The 16,126-nt window shown below is 41.0% G+C and overlaps 1 protein-coding gene across 1 annotated transcript in view; it reads right to left on the bottom strand.

Moving 5' to 3' along the window:
* CCDC3 (coiled-coil domain containing 3) overlaps positions 1-15,600 on the bottom strand; it is a 117,058-nt gene extending 101,458 nt beyond the window's left edge. The window contains exons 1-2 of the mRNA XM_001368141.5: positions 14,888-15,600; positions 11,207-11,381 (exon numbers count right to left, since the gene is read on the bottom strand). Of these exons, the coding sequence (XP_001368178.3) occupies positions 11,207-11,381; positions 14,888-15,375 (663 nt within the window). The 5' untranslated portion in view covers positions 15,376-15,600. The remainder of the gene's footprint in view (positions 1-11,206; positions 11,382-14,887) is intronic.
* Positions 15,601-16,126: the final 526 nt, after the last annotated feature.

Genomic DNA, 16,126 nt, shown 5'->3' on the forward strand with positions numbered 1-16,126 from the left:
AAGAAAACCAGGAGTTGTATTTTGAGAATGGTGAGTAGTCTGCTCCTAAGTCAAATATATAGAAGAAAAGTATGAGATAAAACTTGGGAAAGTAGAGCAGAGCCTGACTTTGGAGGGTCTTGAATGCCAGATTAAGGAGTTTGGACTTTATTCAATTGTCAGTGGGAAATCACTGAAATGTTTTTAACATAAAGACGACAAGATTGGAGCTGTGTCTCAGAGGAGGACTCCACTATTTGTCAATATAATTTTCCTAAAACCCAGGTCTGTCAGTGTCACTCCTCTTACTCAACAATTTCTAATGGCTCCCTATCCTAGACTTGTCAGTCTTCTTAACTCTGTTTCTCTCATCTGTCTCTCTCCTCTCTCTGTATCTCTGTCTTCCTGTCTTTCTCTATCTCTCTGTCTCTCTCTCTCCAATCCACTAGCATTGGCCTCACACAAGACATTCCAGATTATGGGCATTTTCACTGGTTGTCCCCTATGCCTCTCCCTTTTCTTCTTTGCCTTCTGCCTTTCCCTGATTTCTTTTAAGTCAGGGAAAATAAAATCCCATCTTCTCAAGGAAGCCTTTCCCTCCTAAAAAACTTTCCTGTGAGTACTCTGGGACATTCTGATTGATATCCTTCATTCTTTATGATTGCTCCTGCTCCCCCCCCCCATTGGAATCCCTTGCCTTCAAGTGCCCTCCCTTTGTCACTTAAATACAGTAAAGGGGGAACCCACTTTCTTCTGAAGCAATCCATTAGGAAGTTTTTCCTTTCATCAAGCCTAAATTCCCTCCTTTCAAATTCCAGGAATTGTTCCTAATTCTGCCTTGTGGAGCCAACCAGACCAAACCTAATCTCCCTCAGGCAGCTAGGGGCACTTGGGACTGGAATCAGAAAGACCTGAGTTCAAACTTGAACTCAGATGCTTATTAGCTGTGTAATTCTGGGCAAATTGCCTAAACTTTTCTGCTTCGATTTCCTCAGCTATAAAATGGGAATAATAATAGCACCTACATTCCAAGATTGTTGAATGGATCAAATGAGATATTGTTTGTAAAAGTCACTTAGCATAGTGCCACTATATGTTTATTTCTTCCCTCAATCCTTCAAACATTTGAAGACGGCTTGATCTCAACACCCTTCATCATTCTGGTTCCATGCTCTGAATGTTCATCAACTTATCATTGTTCTTCCTAAAATATAGAACCTATAACTGAACACAATACCCCAGACATGATCTGACCAGGGCAGAGTTTAACAAGACTACCACTTCCTTAGTCCTGGTCACCAGAGTTCTCTTGATTCAGCCTAAAATGGGAATTACCTTCCCCCCCCTTTTTTTTTCCTTTTTGGCTGACATGTAAAACTGTTAACACATATTGGGCTCTTGGTCCAGCAAACTCCCAGACCTGAAGGGTCTATAGCAGCATTGGTGAAGGTTTTCAAGTTCACGTGCCCAGACTGCAATTTCAAGCTGCCTGTGAGCCCCCAACATTACCCCAAAGAGTGGAAGGAGAACATGCTCACTTTGAGCAGCTGAACAGAGAGGTGGGGGATGCAAAAATGTCCTCAAATACTGGGAAGAGGAGGAACAGAGCAGCTCCCCAAGTACCAACTGAGCACAGGTGCCAATACTTCACCAATGCTGGTCTGTAGGGATGGGGGAATAGAAAAACATCTTCAGAGAAGGTCAGAAATGTTTTAAATGTCCCTCAGGGCAATGACTAAACCCTGTGCCCAGTCTAATGCCTGACACAACAGGAGCTTAATCAATGCTCATAAGGTCAATCAATCATATCCCTGAGACACTTCCTAGTTATGTGACCCTGGACAAGTTATATAAGCCCCACTTCCCTAGCACTCTTCTGCCTTGGAACTAATACTTGTAATCAGTTCTAAAATGGAAGGGAAGGGTTTTTTAAAATGCAATACAAATAAAAGTAATTAAATATCCCCAGATGAAATAAATGAACTGGTGATCAAACCAAGTGCCCATGGCTGTGAGATCAGAATCTGGAGTCTGGCATCTGATTTTTCCAAGCAAGCTCTTTTGAAATCAAAAGAAATCTTCAGGGAAGGGAGAGGATTTCTCAGAGCTGCCATGTAGGGCTTCTCTTGAACTCTGGTAGGTCTCTGTGGGTTCTGCCCTTGTGTTGTAAGCCCTTAATATATGCCTGATGATTGATTGATTGTAAAGGAATCACAGCATATTACTTGACCAAAAGTTATGTTTGGAATGGCTTTGCAGCCCCAGCTGGAGAAACAGTCTAAAAGCTTCTGTTCAGATGTTCAGAGATGAGTCCACTGCATTCCAGAAGAATGGCTGATTGAGTTGTTGAACTCCTCTGACAGTTCCATGAACATCTCCTCCCAGAGGAGGGTGTCAAATTGTGGGTTTGATGGGGCATAAGAGAAAAAGAAGAAGAAAATGGATTTGGGGAAAGGGGAATGAACAAAAAAATGGGAGCATTTGAAACTTGAGAATCTTGGAGATATTCCCTCCTCTCACACATAAAATTGTCTTTTAGAGAAATGCAGTCCGAAGAGTCAAATAAAAAGAGTTAGCTCTCATGACAAGATATCTCCAGCTCTAACACTCCAAAAAAGAAGGGGAAAGGATTTTACAACTAATTTGGTGAATTGCAGGGATGAAAGACTATACCAGTAGGTAATGGCCAGCCAATAAGTTTTGTTTTATGAGAAACTATTGCTCTTAAATTTTTTCTTTTCTTTAATCTACACCAAAAAAAAAAATAAAGGAAGAAAATAGCTAACTTTATATGCCATTTCTCTTTTTTAACCCTTACCTGATGTCTTAAAATTGATACAAGTATTAGTTCCAAAGCAGAAGACTAGTAGAGGCCAGGCAAGTGGTCTTATATGACTTGCCCAGGGTCCCATGGCTAGTAAGTGACTGATACCAGATTTGAACCCAGCTCCTTCTGACTCTAGGCCTGGCACTGTATCCCCTGAGCCACCCAGTTGCTTCTTATGTCTGTTATTTCATTTGCGGGGAGGTAGGTAATATTATTAACCCATTTAACAGAAGAGAGAGATTAAGTGACTTGCTTATGGCCATCTGGTCAGATAGGTGGTATAGTAGATAGAAACTGAGCTTACTCGATGTGTGACCTTGTGAAAGTTATTTATCCTCTCTCTACCTCAGTTTCCTCATCCATAAAATGGAAGTGATAATAGCACCCATCCTCGCAGAGTTGTAGGGAGGTTTGAATGAGATAATAATTTTAATGTGCCTAGCCCATGGTAGGTGCTACAAAATGTTAGCTATTATATAGCTAGGATCTGAGACAGGACCTTCTCTCTCCACTGCCTGAGCTAGAATGATGGATGCAATGGTTTCTAGGAGAGGGTATACAGTAGAATAGTCAGAGGGCTGACTTTGGAAAGGCCTGGATTAAGTCTTGACTCTGAAATATGGTAGCTGCATAATCATAGGCAAATTACTTAACCCTTCAGTATCCCTAGACAGGATGGTCCCTACATCAATGAAATCACAGGTTTAGGGGGAAAGAAAAAATAACAGTATATATTTTCATGCTCAGAAAGTAAACCATATCCTTACTTTATTTCTTCTCAAAGAAAATTTAAAATACTTGGGAGATCAGTACTCATCTGAAGTCTTTAGGGTGCAGTCAGTGACTCAATGGATAAAGTGCCAGGCCTGGAATTGGGAGGTCCTGGGTTCAAATCTGACCTCAGCTACTTCCTACCTGTGTGACCCTGGGCAAGTCACTTAACCCCATTTGCCTTCCCCTTACCACTTTTCTGCCTTAGAACCAATTCTTATATCAATTCTAAGACAGAGGATAAGGGTTTTTTTAAATCCAATCATGAAAATTGTAGCAGTCCAGCCTATAGACGTTATGGGGAGACAAGGATTGTGAGTGAGCACATGGCCATTCTGTGCATGGCAATGAATTTTATTGCCAGCGTGGCTGAAGTTTAGGCGCGAAACCTTGCTTTCCTTTGTCCCACTCACCTGAGGATAATAACCCCACCTTCACCTTGTCATAAGTTGTATTATCCAATGGGGATACCCCAGGTAACTCATCCATATGTATTGAGGTATCATATAACTGTTCAATATGTATTGAGCTGTCGAGACTATAAATAAATGAGCCTCAGTCAGCTCCGCCCACTTGAAGAGCATCCACAGGTTTGATAAGGAGGATCTTCTCCCCTGTCTCTCTCTCTCTTCTCTATCTTTCTCACTAAGGCCTGGTCTTTAGGCCAGGCCTGCCTTACTTCCTCTCTTTCTCCTAATGCTACCTAGCATTATCTATCTCCTGTAGTTTCCGATCTCCTTTCCATCTGAGCTAGCATTATCCTCTGACCAGTATAGTGTTAAATTGAGATCATTGGGTGGTTTAGCCTGGATAACACTCAGTGGTCGGAGCTTAGCTGTGGGCTCATACAAATAATATTTGTCTACTGACTCGGTTGTTCACATCTCTAAAGTCGGCTCGTTCACGCCCTTTGCGGGATCAAACTTCTACTCTATCTCTATCCTCTCTTTCTCCCCTTGCAGCCTCTCGCAGGCCGAGAGACTGCAAAAATTAGCATATCAGCATAAAGACTTGGTCCCTAATTCTACTTCTATTTAAACTTTTCAGTTAACTAGTTATGACCTATGGCAAGTGACATAACTTTCCTACTAAAAACCTGAAAATAATTGGACTAGATAAGTTCTAATATCTCTTCCAGCTCTAAGATTCTATTATATTATACTCCCCAAACACAAAACATTTATAGTTCAACCTAGAAAACTGGTATCATTTTAAAGGTATTTCCTTCCTACACTGCCTCCCAATTGACCACTGCCTCTTGGTCAATCTCATTACTCTCACCCCCATATGTTATACTAGAGCAGAGCTGGACTACTCCTGAACTCCTAAACATATGTTGAGCTTTCCCACCACCAAGCCCTTGTCACACTGCTCCCCATGTTAGAACAACCTCCCTTCTCCTTGTGGGAGATCATTATGGCCAAAGAATACCTCACCAAGTGCTTGGTTTTTTGGTTGATTAGACTGGTCTTCAATCAGCAAGTAAAACAAATTTTCAGAAATGTCCTCAGGGGTAGCTCCTCTGTCAATCCAAAAGTGATTTTAAGAGTTGGGGAAAGAAAGCTAAAAGCGATTTTATTAAGCCCCTATTATGTGCCAGACAATGGTAAGAGTTGGGGATTCAAAGAAAGGCTGAGGATGATTCCATGCCCTCAGATCTAATAAGGGAGACAACAAGCAAACAAAAATGTACAAACAAGTTACATTCAGGAAAATATGAAATAATCAATAGAGGGAAGGTTAACAGAGATTGGGAAAGGCTCACTGTAGAAGGTAGGATTTTAGTTGGGACTTAAAGGAAGCCAGAAAAGCCAGAAGGTAGAGATGAATAGAGAAAGCCAGAAAAATGCCCAAAGCCAGAAACAAAAATGTCTTGTTCATGGAGAGCAAAGAGACCAGTGAACCAAATAGTAAGTGGGAGTGTTAGGTGATAAGAAGACTGGAAGGAAGCGGAAAATAGATTATGAAGGGCTTGGAATGACAGATGATTTTGCATTTGATTCTGGAGGTGGTAGGGAGCCAGAGGAATTTACTGAATATGAGGGTGATGTGGTTGGACTTGCTAGAATTTATGCTTTGCTGGCATTTTACACATCTTTTAAAGTCTAACTCAAATGACACTTCCTACATGAAACCTTGGGGCAGTTAGGTGGCAAGCTGAATAGAGTGCAGAGCAGGGAATCAAGAAGTCCTGAGTTCAAGTCTGGCCTCAGACACAAGCTGTGTGACCCTGGAGAAGGAAATGGGAAGCCACTCCAGTTATCTTTGCCAATAAAACCCCACATAGAATCACAAAGTGTCTGAAACAACTGAGCAACACATGAAACTTTCCCTGATCTCGAGAAGTAATATCCTCACTCCTCTCCCCATGAATATTAGGCTAGTTTTTCTTTAACAAGTATTGAGATATTTCTTGACACTTGGTTGGCTCAGGGAAATAAGAGCCTAGACCATTGACATCACTTCTGGATGTACCAAGCAACCACAAGGAGTGCCAAGAGCCTCCGGATGGTTGGCTAGTGAATTTCAGTCAATGGGAGCTTTGCTCAGTTGAAACTATTCAAAGTTTCCTCTGTGCCTATCCTTATTGAATATCTTCTGGCTATGGCTAAGCAAATTTCCTTTAAATAACTATTAAATGACATATAAATGTGTTATTTTGTTCTTATGACAAACCTAAACTCTGAGGGAGTGGCCTGAATCAAGTCTAGCCCAGAACATCTCTCTAGATAATAATCATCTCCTTAAAACCCTACATAAAAGCATTCCCCATTTAAAAAATTATCAAAGGATATGAATAGGCAGTTCTTAGAGGAAAAAATTAAAACTACCTTTGTTCTTATGAAAAAAATGCTCCAAATCACTATTGATTAGAGAAATGCAAATTAAAGCAATTCTGAGGTACCATCTGACACCTATCAGTTTGGCCAACATTAACCAAAAAGGAAAATGATAAATGTTGGAAGGGATGTGAGACACTAATACACTGTTGGTGGAGCTGTGAACTGAAACAGCCATTCTGGAAAGCAATTTAGAGCTGTGCCCAATGGGCCATCAAACTCTGCATATCCTTTGACCCAGCAATACCACTATTGAATTTGTATCCCAAAAAGATCAGAGATAAGGGGAAAGGCCCTACCTATAAAAAAAGAATTAGGACCTCATTTTGTAGTGGCAAAGAATTGGAAACTGAGAGGTGGTCTATTACTTGGGGAATGACTGAACAAGTTGTGGCATATGGTTATAATGGAATACTATTGACTCATAAAAAATGTACAGGATGAGTTCAGAAAAGCATGAAAAGACTCATATGAACTGATACAAAGGGAAGTGAGCAGAATCAAGAGGCCAATGTTTACAGTAAGAAAGACTCTCTAATGATCAATTGTGAAGGGCTAAACCATTATCAGCAAAGCAAGTTTCCATGTGTGAATTTTAGATTTAGTCCACCCTACTTAGTCTTTAAAATTCTAGCAACCAGTAATGTATACACCTGCACTTAAGGATTAACTGTGGGAGAGGATGTTCTGTGACTCACGTGTACTAGCAAGTGACAAATCAGAAACAACTGAATGACCCCCTGGGTGGTCCAAAGCCAGTTTAAGCCACCATTGGTACATGTGAGACACAGGAAGTGATGTAAAGAATTGCCTTTATATTTCCCATCATTTCCTGTGAGAGGGACTTTGGCGGACTTTGGTGGTGGTACTTGACTTGAAGGAGCTCTGGAGCATGGGACCTCAGACTGCTTCCCTAAGATGACAATGTGGTGAGTTATAAGACTGACTCCCTTTCCCTTGACCACCAGGCTCCAAGGAGGCCCTCATCTTGGAGAAGACCTCCAGGCTGGAAGCTGAGCTAGATTTAATCTTCTGGGAAGGCCCCTTGGCTGAGGCCTTTGAACTCCCCCTGGCTCAGACCAGGTCAGAGCAGATATTCTCTTTCTCTCTCTCTCCCTCATTCTTAATTTCTTCCATCTATTATAAATAAACCACCATAAAATTCCATTCTGACTTGAGTATTTCATTGAGATTTAGAATTTAAATCCCTGGCAACCACTAAAAAATATATTCAGTCTCAACCCTAAAATTTACCCTTAACAAATGACAACCATGAGGGACTCATGATGGAAAATGCTATCCACAGCCAAAGAAGAATTGCAGATCAAATTATGTCATCTTCCACTTTATTTCCTTCATGAGTTTTTTATTGTACACATGTTATATATTCTATCACGACATCAGTAATGTGGAAATATGCATTGCATGAAAGTACTGGTATAACCTATATCAGACTATTTACTGCCTCAAGGGGGACCAAAGTAAAAGATGGAGGGAGAAAATCTGTATCCCAAAATGTTAAGAAATAATTGTTAAATAATTAAATAATTTTTAAAAAAACTTTAAAGACTCGACATTGAAAAAAGACAACTCCTTGAAGTCTGCCCTTCAGGTGCAATTTTCCATAGGTATACATTATTATGTTCTATGTATGTCTTATTCCCCTATAAGATTATATGCTTCCTAAGGACAATCTTCTCTTTACCTAGTACCTAGCACAGTACTCTATTACTTGGATTTTTTCAAAGGTCTGAATTGCAACAATCATATCCATCTCTAAGACTGTCTCAGGTTATATTTTGATCAGGACAGGTTCTCCTTGGTTCAAGGTATGAACAAAGATCCTTCTTCTATATTATAGAGAATTCTCTGTCTAGGTAGGATTCTTCTATTTACACTTTGGCCATAAAGACACGTCTACTACCACAGCCCAAAGGCCATAACTCAGGATGCAAAGACAATGTCTAACAGCAACTGGAACTTCACAGACCTTCATTTTAACTCCATCACATTTTAGTGAAGATTCATGTGGTTCAAATATTTTTGTTCTTTTAAAGGTCAGACTGGGTCCTGGTCTCAGTAGACAGTCTTTGTGGAGAGAGGGAAAATATATATATCTCTGTTTTGACTGTTGCGCTGAAACAGCAGGAGAGATGAGAAGAAAGGAAAGTTCTTGGCTAGGCTGAAGAGAAACTTGCCAGTAAATCTGGTGAATTCTCTAGCTAGCCAAAGATATCCCCCAACGTCCCATTAACACTATGACACCAAACTAGAAAAGTACTGAGAAAAGCTTAGTTACACTGCTGATATCTTGGCATGTTTTGAAAGAGGGATTGTGTTTCCATTTGTGAAGGTTCAGGTGGGGCTACTCATGTATGGAGAGGACCAGCACAGACATCAGTGGTGTGGGAGGACTGTGCAGCTTATGCTTAAGCCTGGGCATTGCAATGGGTTCACTCTGCAAAAGTCTTTCCCAGCAGATTGAGCTTCTAACTCACCCGCTTTCACTTTGTAGATCCCGGTTTAGCTAGACATCTAAGATGATGGGGTGGGGGTGGGGGACAGGAAAAGAAACAAACTAACTCCCCGAGTTGAATGTAAACTCAAAAGCAGCTCTGGGCATACAAAGTAGAAAGCACAACAGATTTGGAATCCTTACAGAGTTGGGAATCCAAGACGTGGTATGTGAAACAAGCAAGAGATTGATTCCAAATCTCCTGCCATTTTTATTTTGTCTTGAAATGTATTAAATCTGCTACTGATGCAAATGAATTCACCAAATAGTTTCTACATCTCTACACTGGACTAGGGATTTAAGGATAAAAATGGTAGTCCCAGGGCTTCAAAAAGCTTATAGTCTAGTAGGAGACAAGAGGCATTTACACAAGTAGCTATAACAAAATATATCAATCACTATCCTGAAAGATTTGAGTCAAGAGGGAAGCAAAGAGGGCTTCATGAAAGAAATAAAATCTCATCTGGTCATTGAAAAAGAAAAAGGATATGATCTTGTTACCTCTAAAGCAAAAGTAAACTGCTCTGTTTGACATTTAAAGCTCTGGTCACAACCTGGCCCCTTCCTATCTTTCTTTTAGCATATTAGTCACTTCTGTCTACTCTTTGTTCTCCTTGTTTCTCTTCACACAAAATACTCTCTCTCTCCTATCCCTGGGCCTTTGGTATGTCTACACTCCTTGTCTGGAACGCTCTCCCTCCTAACCTCAATTCTTAGAAGTCTTAAGTTTCCTTTAAGAGTCAGCACAAGATGCTAACTTCTGTAAGAGGTTTTTCCAACTGCCTTAGTGGCTAGTACCTTCCCCTCTTTGGCTAACCTTCATCTATTCTGTAGCTATTTCTGGATTAATGGATATGTTGTCTCCCTCAGTTAGATTGTAAGGTTTTCGAAGAGAGGGTCTGGTTTTTTCCCCCCATTTTCTTTGTATGCCAATCACTTAGCACAATATCTGGCACATAGTAAACACTTAATAAATGTTTTTGGACTGATTTGAATAAATAAATAAATAAATAAGTGTTATGTTGAATAAGCACAGGATTCTAGTATGTACAAATGTCCACAAAAGAGAATAGACAGGAAGAAAATAAGTAACAGTGAGTATCCAATTTGCCTAGAGAATCAACCAATTAATTGATAAACATTTATTAAATGCCTACTGTGTACTAGGTACTGTGCTAAGCACTAGGGCTACAAAAGGCAGACCTTTGTTTTCAAAGAGCTCATGAGAGAGACAACATGCACATAAATACATACAAACAAGCTACCTTCAAGATAAATAGTAAATAGTTAAAAGGGGGAAACTAGAATGGACAAGGGTTAGGAAAGGTTTCCTGTAAAAGATGGAATTTCAATTGGAACTTAAAGGAAGCCAGGCAAGACAAGAGGCAGAGTTGAAGAAAGAAAGTGTTCCAAGCATGAGGGACAGCCAGAGAAAATGTCCAGAACCAAAAGGAGTGTCTTGTTCTTATAACAGCCAGGAGGCCAGCATCACTGGATCAAAGAGTGTGTGTCAGAAAGTTAGATCTAAGGAGATTGGAAAGTTAGGAAAGGATCAGGTTATGAAGGATTTGGAATGTCAAGCATAAGAGAACATAAAGCTAGACAGGTTCATTTGGAGCCAGATTATGAAGGACCTAAATGATAAATCAAAAGTTCATATTTTGAATAAAATATTGAATATTGAATAATAAGCATTGGGAAGATTTCTGAGGGTCTGAGTGACACAATAAGAAATATGAATTAGGGAGTTTACTTGAAAGTCATTGCTTTTGAATAGAAATTGTCCTCAAAGTTTATTGCTGCTTTGATAGCCATATAATTGGGGGGAACATTTAATTTTTTAAGTATCTCAGAATTTACTCTTAAAATTTTTTTTTGCCATATAGTATTTAGAAATTCTAAATTTCCAAATTTAGAATTTCTAAATAAAATTCTAGCCCTACAAGTCCTAGTTCTATTATTTCACTCCTGCCAAGAATTTCTCCCTTCCCTTCCTATCCTCAAGTAAACTTTTTACAGTCCATACTCTGTATTAGATATTCCAGTCCCAATGACTATTTCCTCCTAACTAAACTCTATGGAAAGATTCTAGAGGTCTCCAAACCCATAAACCAAGAAATGATGCCTTTGAAAATAATTTCCTAGAAGAGAAGAGAGTTATAAGCTTTCCTTGGTCTAACCATCATGCCCCATAAGCTCTTGTTTAAGAGAAACCATTAAATATTATATCTACTCTATTGTTCTGATATGCTCTGAAGTTGGACAAATTCTTACCCTGTTGTCCTCCTGGATCTCCCAGTCACTGGAGAAAGTCACAGGCTGTTGTCCATGAGTGCAGTTGGAAAACTGGAAGAGACTAGAAAACATTCTTCTGTTCTCTTGAGTGTCTGGAAAGATGGCATCCTGGAAATTGACTCCATGAGGCAAGAGATTATAATTTTCATCCATCCTGCAGCAAAAGCAAAACAAAACCAGAGATCAAAACTGTATTCTCATTGGATACCACAGTTTTACAGAAGCCATAGCAACCTTCTATCCTTGATGGTTCCAAAAGAAGCATACTGATAAACGAGGCAAAAAGTAAATATTTTTAAATTTAGAAGTCTCCTGAGAGACTTTAATTCCTGCAGTTTGGATGACTGTTGTGTTTCTGCAAAGCATAAGATAAGAAGCTTGCTGTGGAGATAACAATTTAATAAGAATTTAAAGTAGCATTACAGGAAAGGAAGACCATACTCCATAACAAAGTTATGGTGCGGGGTCCATGGACCAATCAACATATTCATTTTTCACATTAGTGAAACTGACCAGCGCCTGACCTAATCTCAACAGGTCTCAGAATAACAGGAGGAAGAACAATCTGTATGTAGCTGTTAATATACTTTAGAGCAAGGCAGCTCTGTGTAATGGGAATCTGTCAGTCTAGCATTTAACTTACTGTATCTCTGCACTAACTTTTTGTAAATATTTAAGAGCAAAAAGATAAAAGAGTTGGCCGACCACCCCAGAAATATTGAACAAAACTGTATTTCACAATAAGGCAAAAACAAATGATATCTCTTGACAGGTTTTGCAACTCTTTACCCACTTAGGGTTCTCTTTATATTATAGCTGGGTTCAATTATAGTTTTTCCTATTAATAAAAAACCATGAACAATTAAAGTGTCTCTGTAGTGAGAAATGTGCTCTTTCAGTCTTTGCTGGCACTCCTGAGAAGTTTTACTTAGTCTAGAGAAACAATTCAAGCCAGAACCATGACACGCTGTATTCTAAACTTAGAAATTCTGGCTTAGATGTGGAAAACATGTGTTGCAGAAAGCTCAATGTGGGGGCACTTACTGTCTCCATTCTCAGAAAGATGCTATAGTCTGGAGAGCTAATAAGTCATCTGAAGACACTAGTTGTAGTTAGCACAAATATTTTGTAATACATATTACATTGCTATGCCAGTATTGTAATTATTACTAACAGCCTGGAGTTTGGTTTTATTGGCTCACAACTTTAATCTATAAGTTCTCTTCAAAAGTATTTTGGTAACTCTCAGACAGACTCTTTTGTCAAACAGCTCAGAAGACTGGATATGGAATCAGAAGACTTGAGTTCCACATGAGTGCACACTTACCCATGTGACTGTGGGCAAGTTACTTGAACTCCAAGCCTCAGTTTCCTCATCTGTAAAATGCAGATAATAAAAGCATCTACTTCATAGGAATGTAGAGATGAGCACATGAGACAACATATTATTTTACCAATTCCCCTCTCCCAATTTAAATTACAGACAACCATAGAAATTTTAGTGCCAATCTACCACCTAAGTTTTTTACTCTAGGAGAAACTATGAGACAAAATGGTCACAAACATTCACTTATTCTTCTGGACCTACAAATATTCTTAGTAAAACTTTATAGATTCCAGAAGCCTGGAATCAAGGATGACTTCTTTAGAGAACTCATGGAGCCTTGCACACACAGAATGGGTTCTTGATATTTATTGAAGGGAAATCAGCCAGACAATAAACATGTATTAAGCACCTACTATATGCCAGATGTGATACTAAGGGGATTCAAAGTAAAAGTCAATCCCTGTCTTCAAGAAGCTCACAATCTAATGAGGGAAATAACATTGCAAATAACTATGCACAAACAAGCACTCACTCTGTGTGTGTGTACATCAATATATAATGTATATATGTATGTGACATACATATATATAATCAGCAGAAGAGATATGCCAGAATTAAGAAGAATCAGGAAGAAATGCTACTTTAAATCACCTGGTACAGTTAAGTTTTCTTGCTAATGGCTGACTAAAAACAAACAAACTTTTCTCCAGCCTCATAGGTACTTCCAAAGTGAAAATTCCCTTCACCAGGGCAGATAGGCAATTCCATACAATTTAATACACTTTGATTAAGCACCTAACATGTAGCAGGCACAGTGCTAGATATTTAGTATACAAATTCAATATGGAACAGTCTCTGCCCTTGAGGCTTATATTCTAAGGGGCTTGAGAGAGAGGGACAACATGTATATATAGTTATGTGCCAATAGCATGATGGCAGCGGATAGAGTGCTGAGCTTGGAATCAGGAAGGATCGTCTTCCTGAGTTCAAATCCAGCCTCACACACTGACTAGCTCTGTAACTCTGGATAAGTCATTTAACCTTCTGCCTTGATTCCTCATCTGTAAAATGAACTGGAGAAGGAAATGACAAATCACTCTAGTAGTATCTTTCCCAAGAAACCCCCAAATGCAGGCACAAAGAGTCAGACAAGACTGAATAGCCACAAAAGTGTGTTAGTGATGGAGAATACAAGTTTAATGTGAAGGACACTTTGTTATTTGTCTAGCTTATCAAAGTTTTAAATGACTAGCCCATAGTCCTCCAACTATATCCTGCTCCAAAGGCAAAATTTGAACCTAAAGTTTCCTGACTTCCAAAGCTGGCCCACTCTCCTCCAGGGTGCAGGGCCCCCCTCAGTCCCTCAGTAGAGCAATGATATCTGATAATAGCTTAGCTGCATACCATAGAATTCACACAACCTCCTGAGTGTGCCTCCTGAGACCTTCTCCAATAGCTCTCTTACTGCAGGCTATTAACTGGTAGACGGATTTAAAAGTCAGGAAGATCTGCGATTTTAATAGCTGTGTGACCCTGGATGAGTCATTTAACCTTTTTCAGACTCAATTACCTTACTCGTTTGGTAACATGGGGATAATAATAGTACCAACCTCCTAGGGTTGTCATAAGGATCAAATAAAACAATACTTGCAAAGTGCTTTGCATACCTTAAAGCACTATATAAATGTTAGCTATTATTATTGTGCCCAAGATCATAGACTTAAAGCTGGAAGCAGGATTATGCTTGAGTCAGATGAATCTTCCATTAATGCTACCAATCAAAGCTTGATTTATTGCTTTGGGGATTGTCTGGGTTAAAGAAGTGATGGAGAAAGGGTTAATAATGAAAAATAAACTTTTTAAGTGGGTCCCGCACTCGTTTTTCTTCCCTGAAGAGCTGGTTGTTAACCATTTACCCTCCCACCAGTTTTGCCTTCAGAAAAGGAGTTCAGCAAACTGGATCGTTCAAATTCTTCATTTTTCAGGTAAAGAAATTGAAGCGTTGGGAAATTAGGTGACTTGAGGAGCCCAATTCTAAGTATACAGTCACTCCTGTGATTATCTCTTTGTTGGTAAAGATCTTGGTGACAATGAGGAGAGAGAGGGAAAGGGACAGACAGACAGGGAGACAGAGAGACAGAGACAGAGAGACAAGAGAGGCACAGAGAGAGCCTGTGTAGTCCCTGTAGGTTATTCATGTCCACGTGGGTCTGTCTAAAAGGACTAGAGTGAAGCCCTGTCTACGTGTTAAGTTTAACATACACGTCCTCAGGAGCAGGCAGGCGATCAATGAGGTTTAGATCTGCGGGTGCCATGGGAGGTGCTCGGCTCACCTGAGGAAGAAGAAGTAGGAATAATCTTGCACCACCGTGTGGGAGTGGCAGGAGAAATAGCCCAGGCCAGTGAGGTTGAGCCTAGACCCTGCGGGCACCTCCAGCATGCTCCCCCAAGCCTGGTCGCACAGCATCTCGATCTCCGCGGAATAGAAGAGCCCTCCCTCGGAGGCGGCTTCGTACTGCCACGGCAGGTAGTTGTACAAGCTGTACATCTCCTGGTGAAGCGCTAGCACTTTGGCGTACACGATGATCTCGGCCAGCTCCGCCCGGCAGCTCTCGCTTAGGGGTCTCCAGTCCGAGGGCAGCTGGCAGCCCAGACCGGGGCTCAGCTGGTCGCCCAAACAGAGCAAGGCGAGGAGCAGGGCGGGCAGCATCGTAGCGGTGGGAGCGCCTACACCGCGCGCTCCCTGGTTCCCAAAGTTTCCAAGTCCCGCTCTCTGCTTGCCCCTATCTCTTCGAGTGCAGATTGAATTGACAATGGACATACTAGCCTGTGCGCATGGTGGGGACCAGGGAGAAGAGGGCAGAGGGAGCGTGGGACTGGCCCAGACTGGAAAAAGGAGGGCTTCGAGCTATCTCTCTTTGGGCTGAGTCCACAACTGGATGCGCTCTGCCTACGAGCCCTGCTTGTCTCCTGGCTCTTTCTCCTTTACTCCACTGAGCTTGCCCCTCTCGGCAGGAGTAGCTCCGCCTAAACTCAGGCCATCCCCTGCCCTATCGCTTTAAAAGGGTCGCCAGGACCTGGCTACCCCGCCTCCTCTTCTCCGGGGGCGTGGGCTGAAAGAGAGGGGTGGGGAAAAGGCAGACCCACAGTAGCAGTAGCCTCAGTGCCTCTCTTTCTTCCGACCCCGGGGTGACTAGAGGGTGCAGGCTGGGTGGAGAGGGGGAAGGCAGGGGAAGCCAACCAGCTGCCAAATAACTGCGGGAGCAAAGTGGGAGACCAGATATTAGGCCATACTAGGAGGCTCCTGGGAGAGAGCCTCTAACATGAATTGAGTGAGTTTCACCAGCAGCTAGGGGCTGAGTTTAGGGTTGTCGATCTTAGCTTCCCCAGTCCATTTTTAAAAGCCGGAGGAGTGGAGATAGCTGGGCAAAAGAGAGGAAGGCACAAGCATCTTCCCTTGTGCCCGAGTTTAATTCAAACTTTCATCATTTAGAATAAGGTCCCAAAACTACTAAAAGACTTTTTGTCAGCAACCCTTCTTATTCCCCCAAGAGGGAGGGAGGGGAGGGAGG

Source organism: Monodelphis domestica, chromosome 5 (genome assembly GCF_027887165.1).
Source record: "Monodelphis domestica isolate mMonDom1 chromosome 5, mMonDom1.pri, whole genome shotgun sequence".
Lineage (NCBI taxonomy): Eukaryota > Metazoa > Chordata > Mammalia > Didelphimorphia > Didelphidae > Monodelphis > Monodelphis domestica.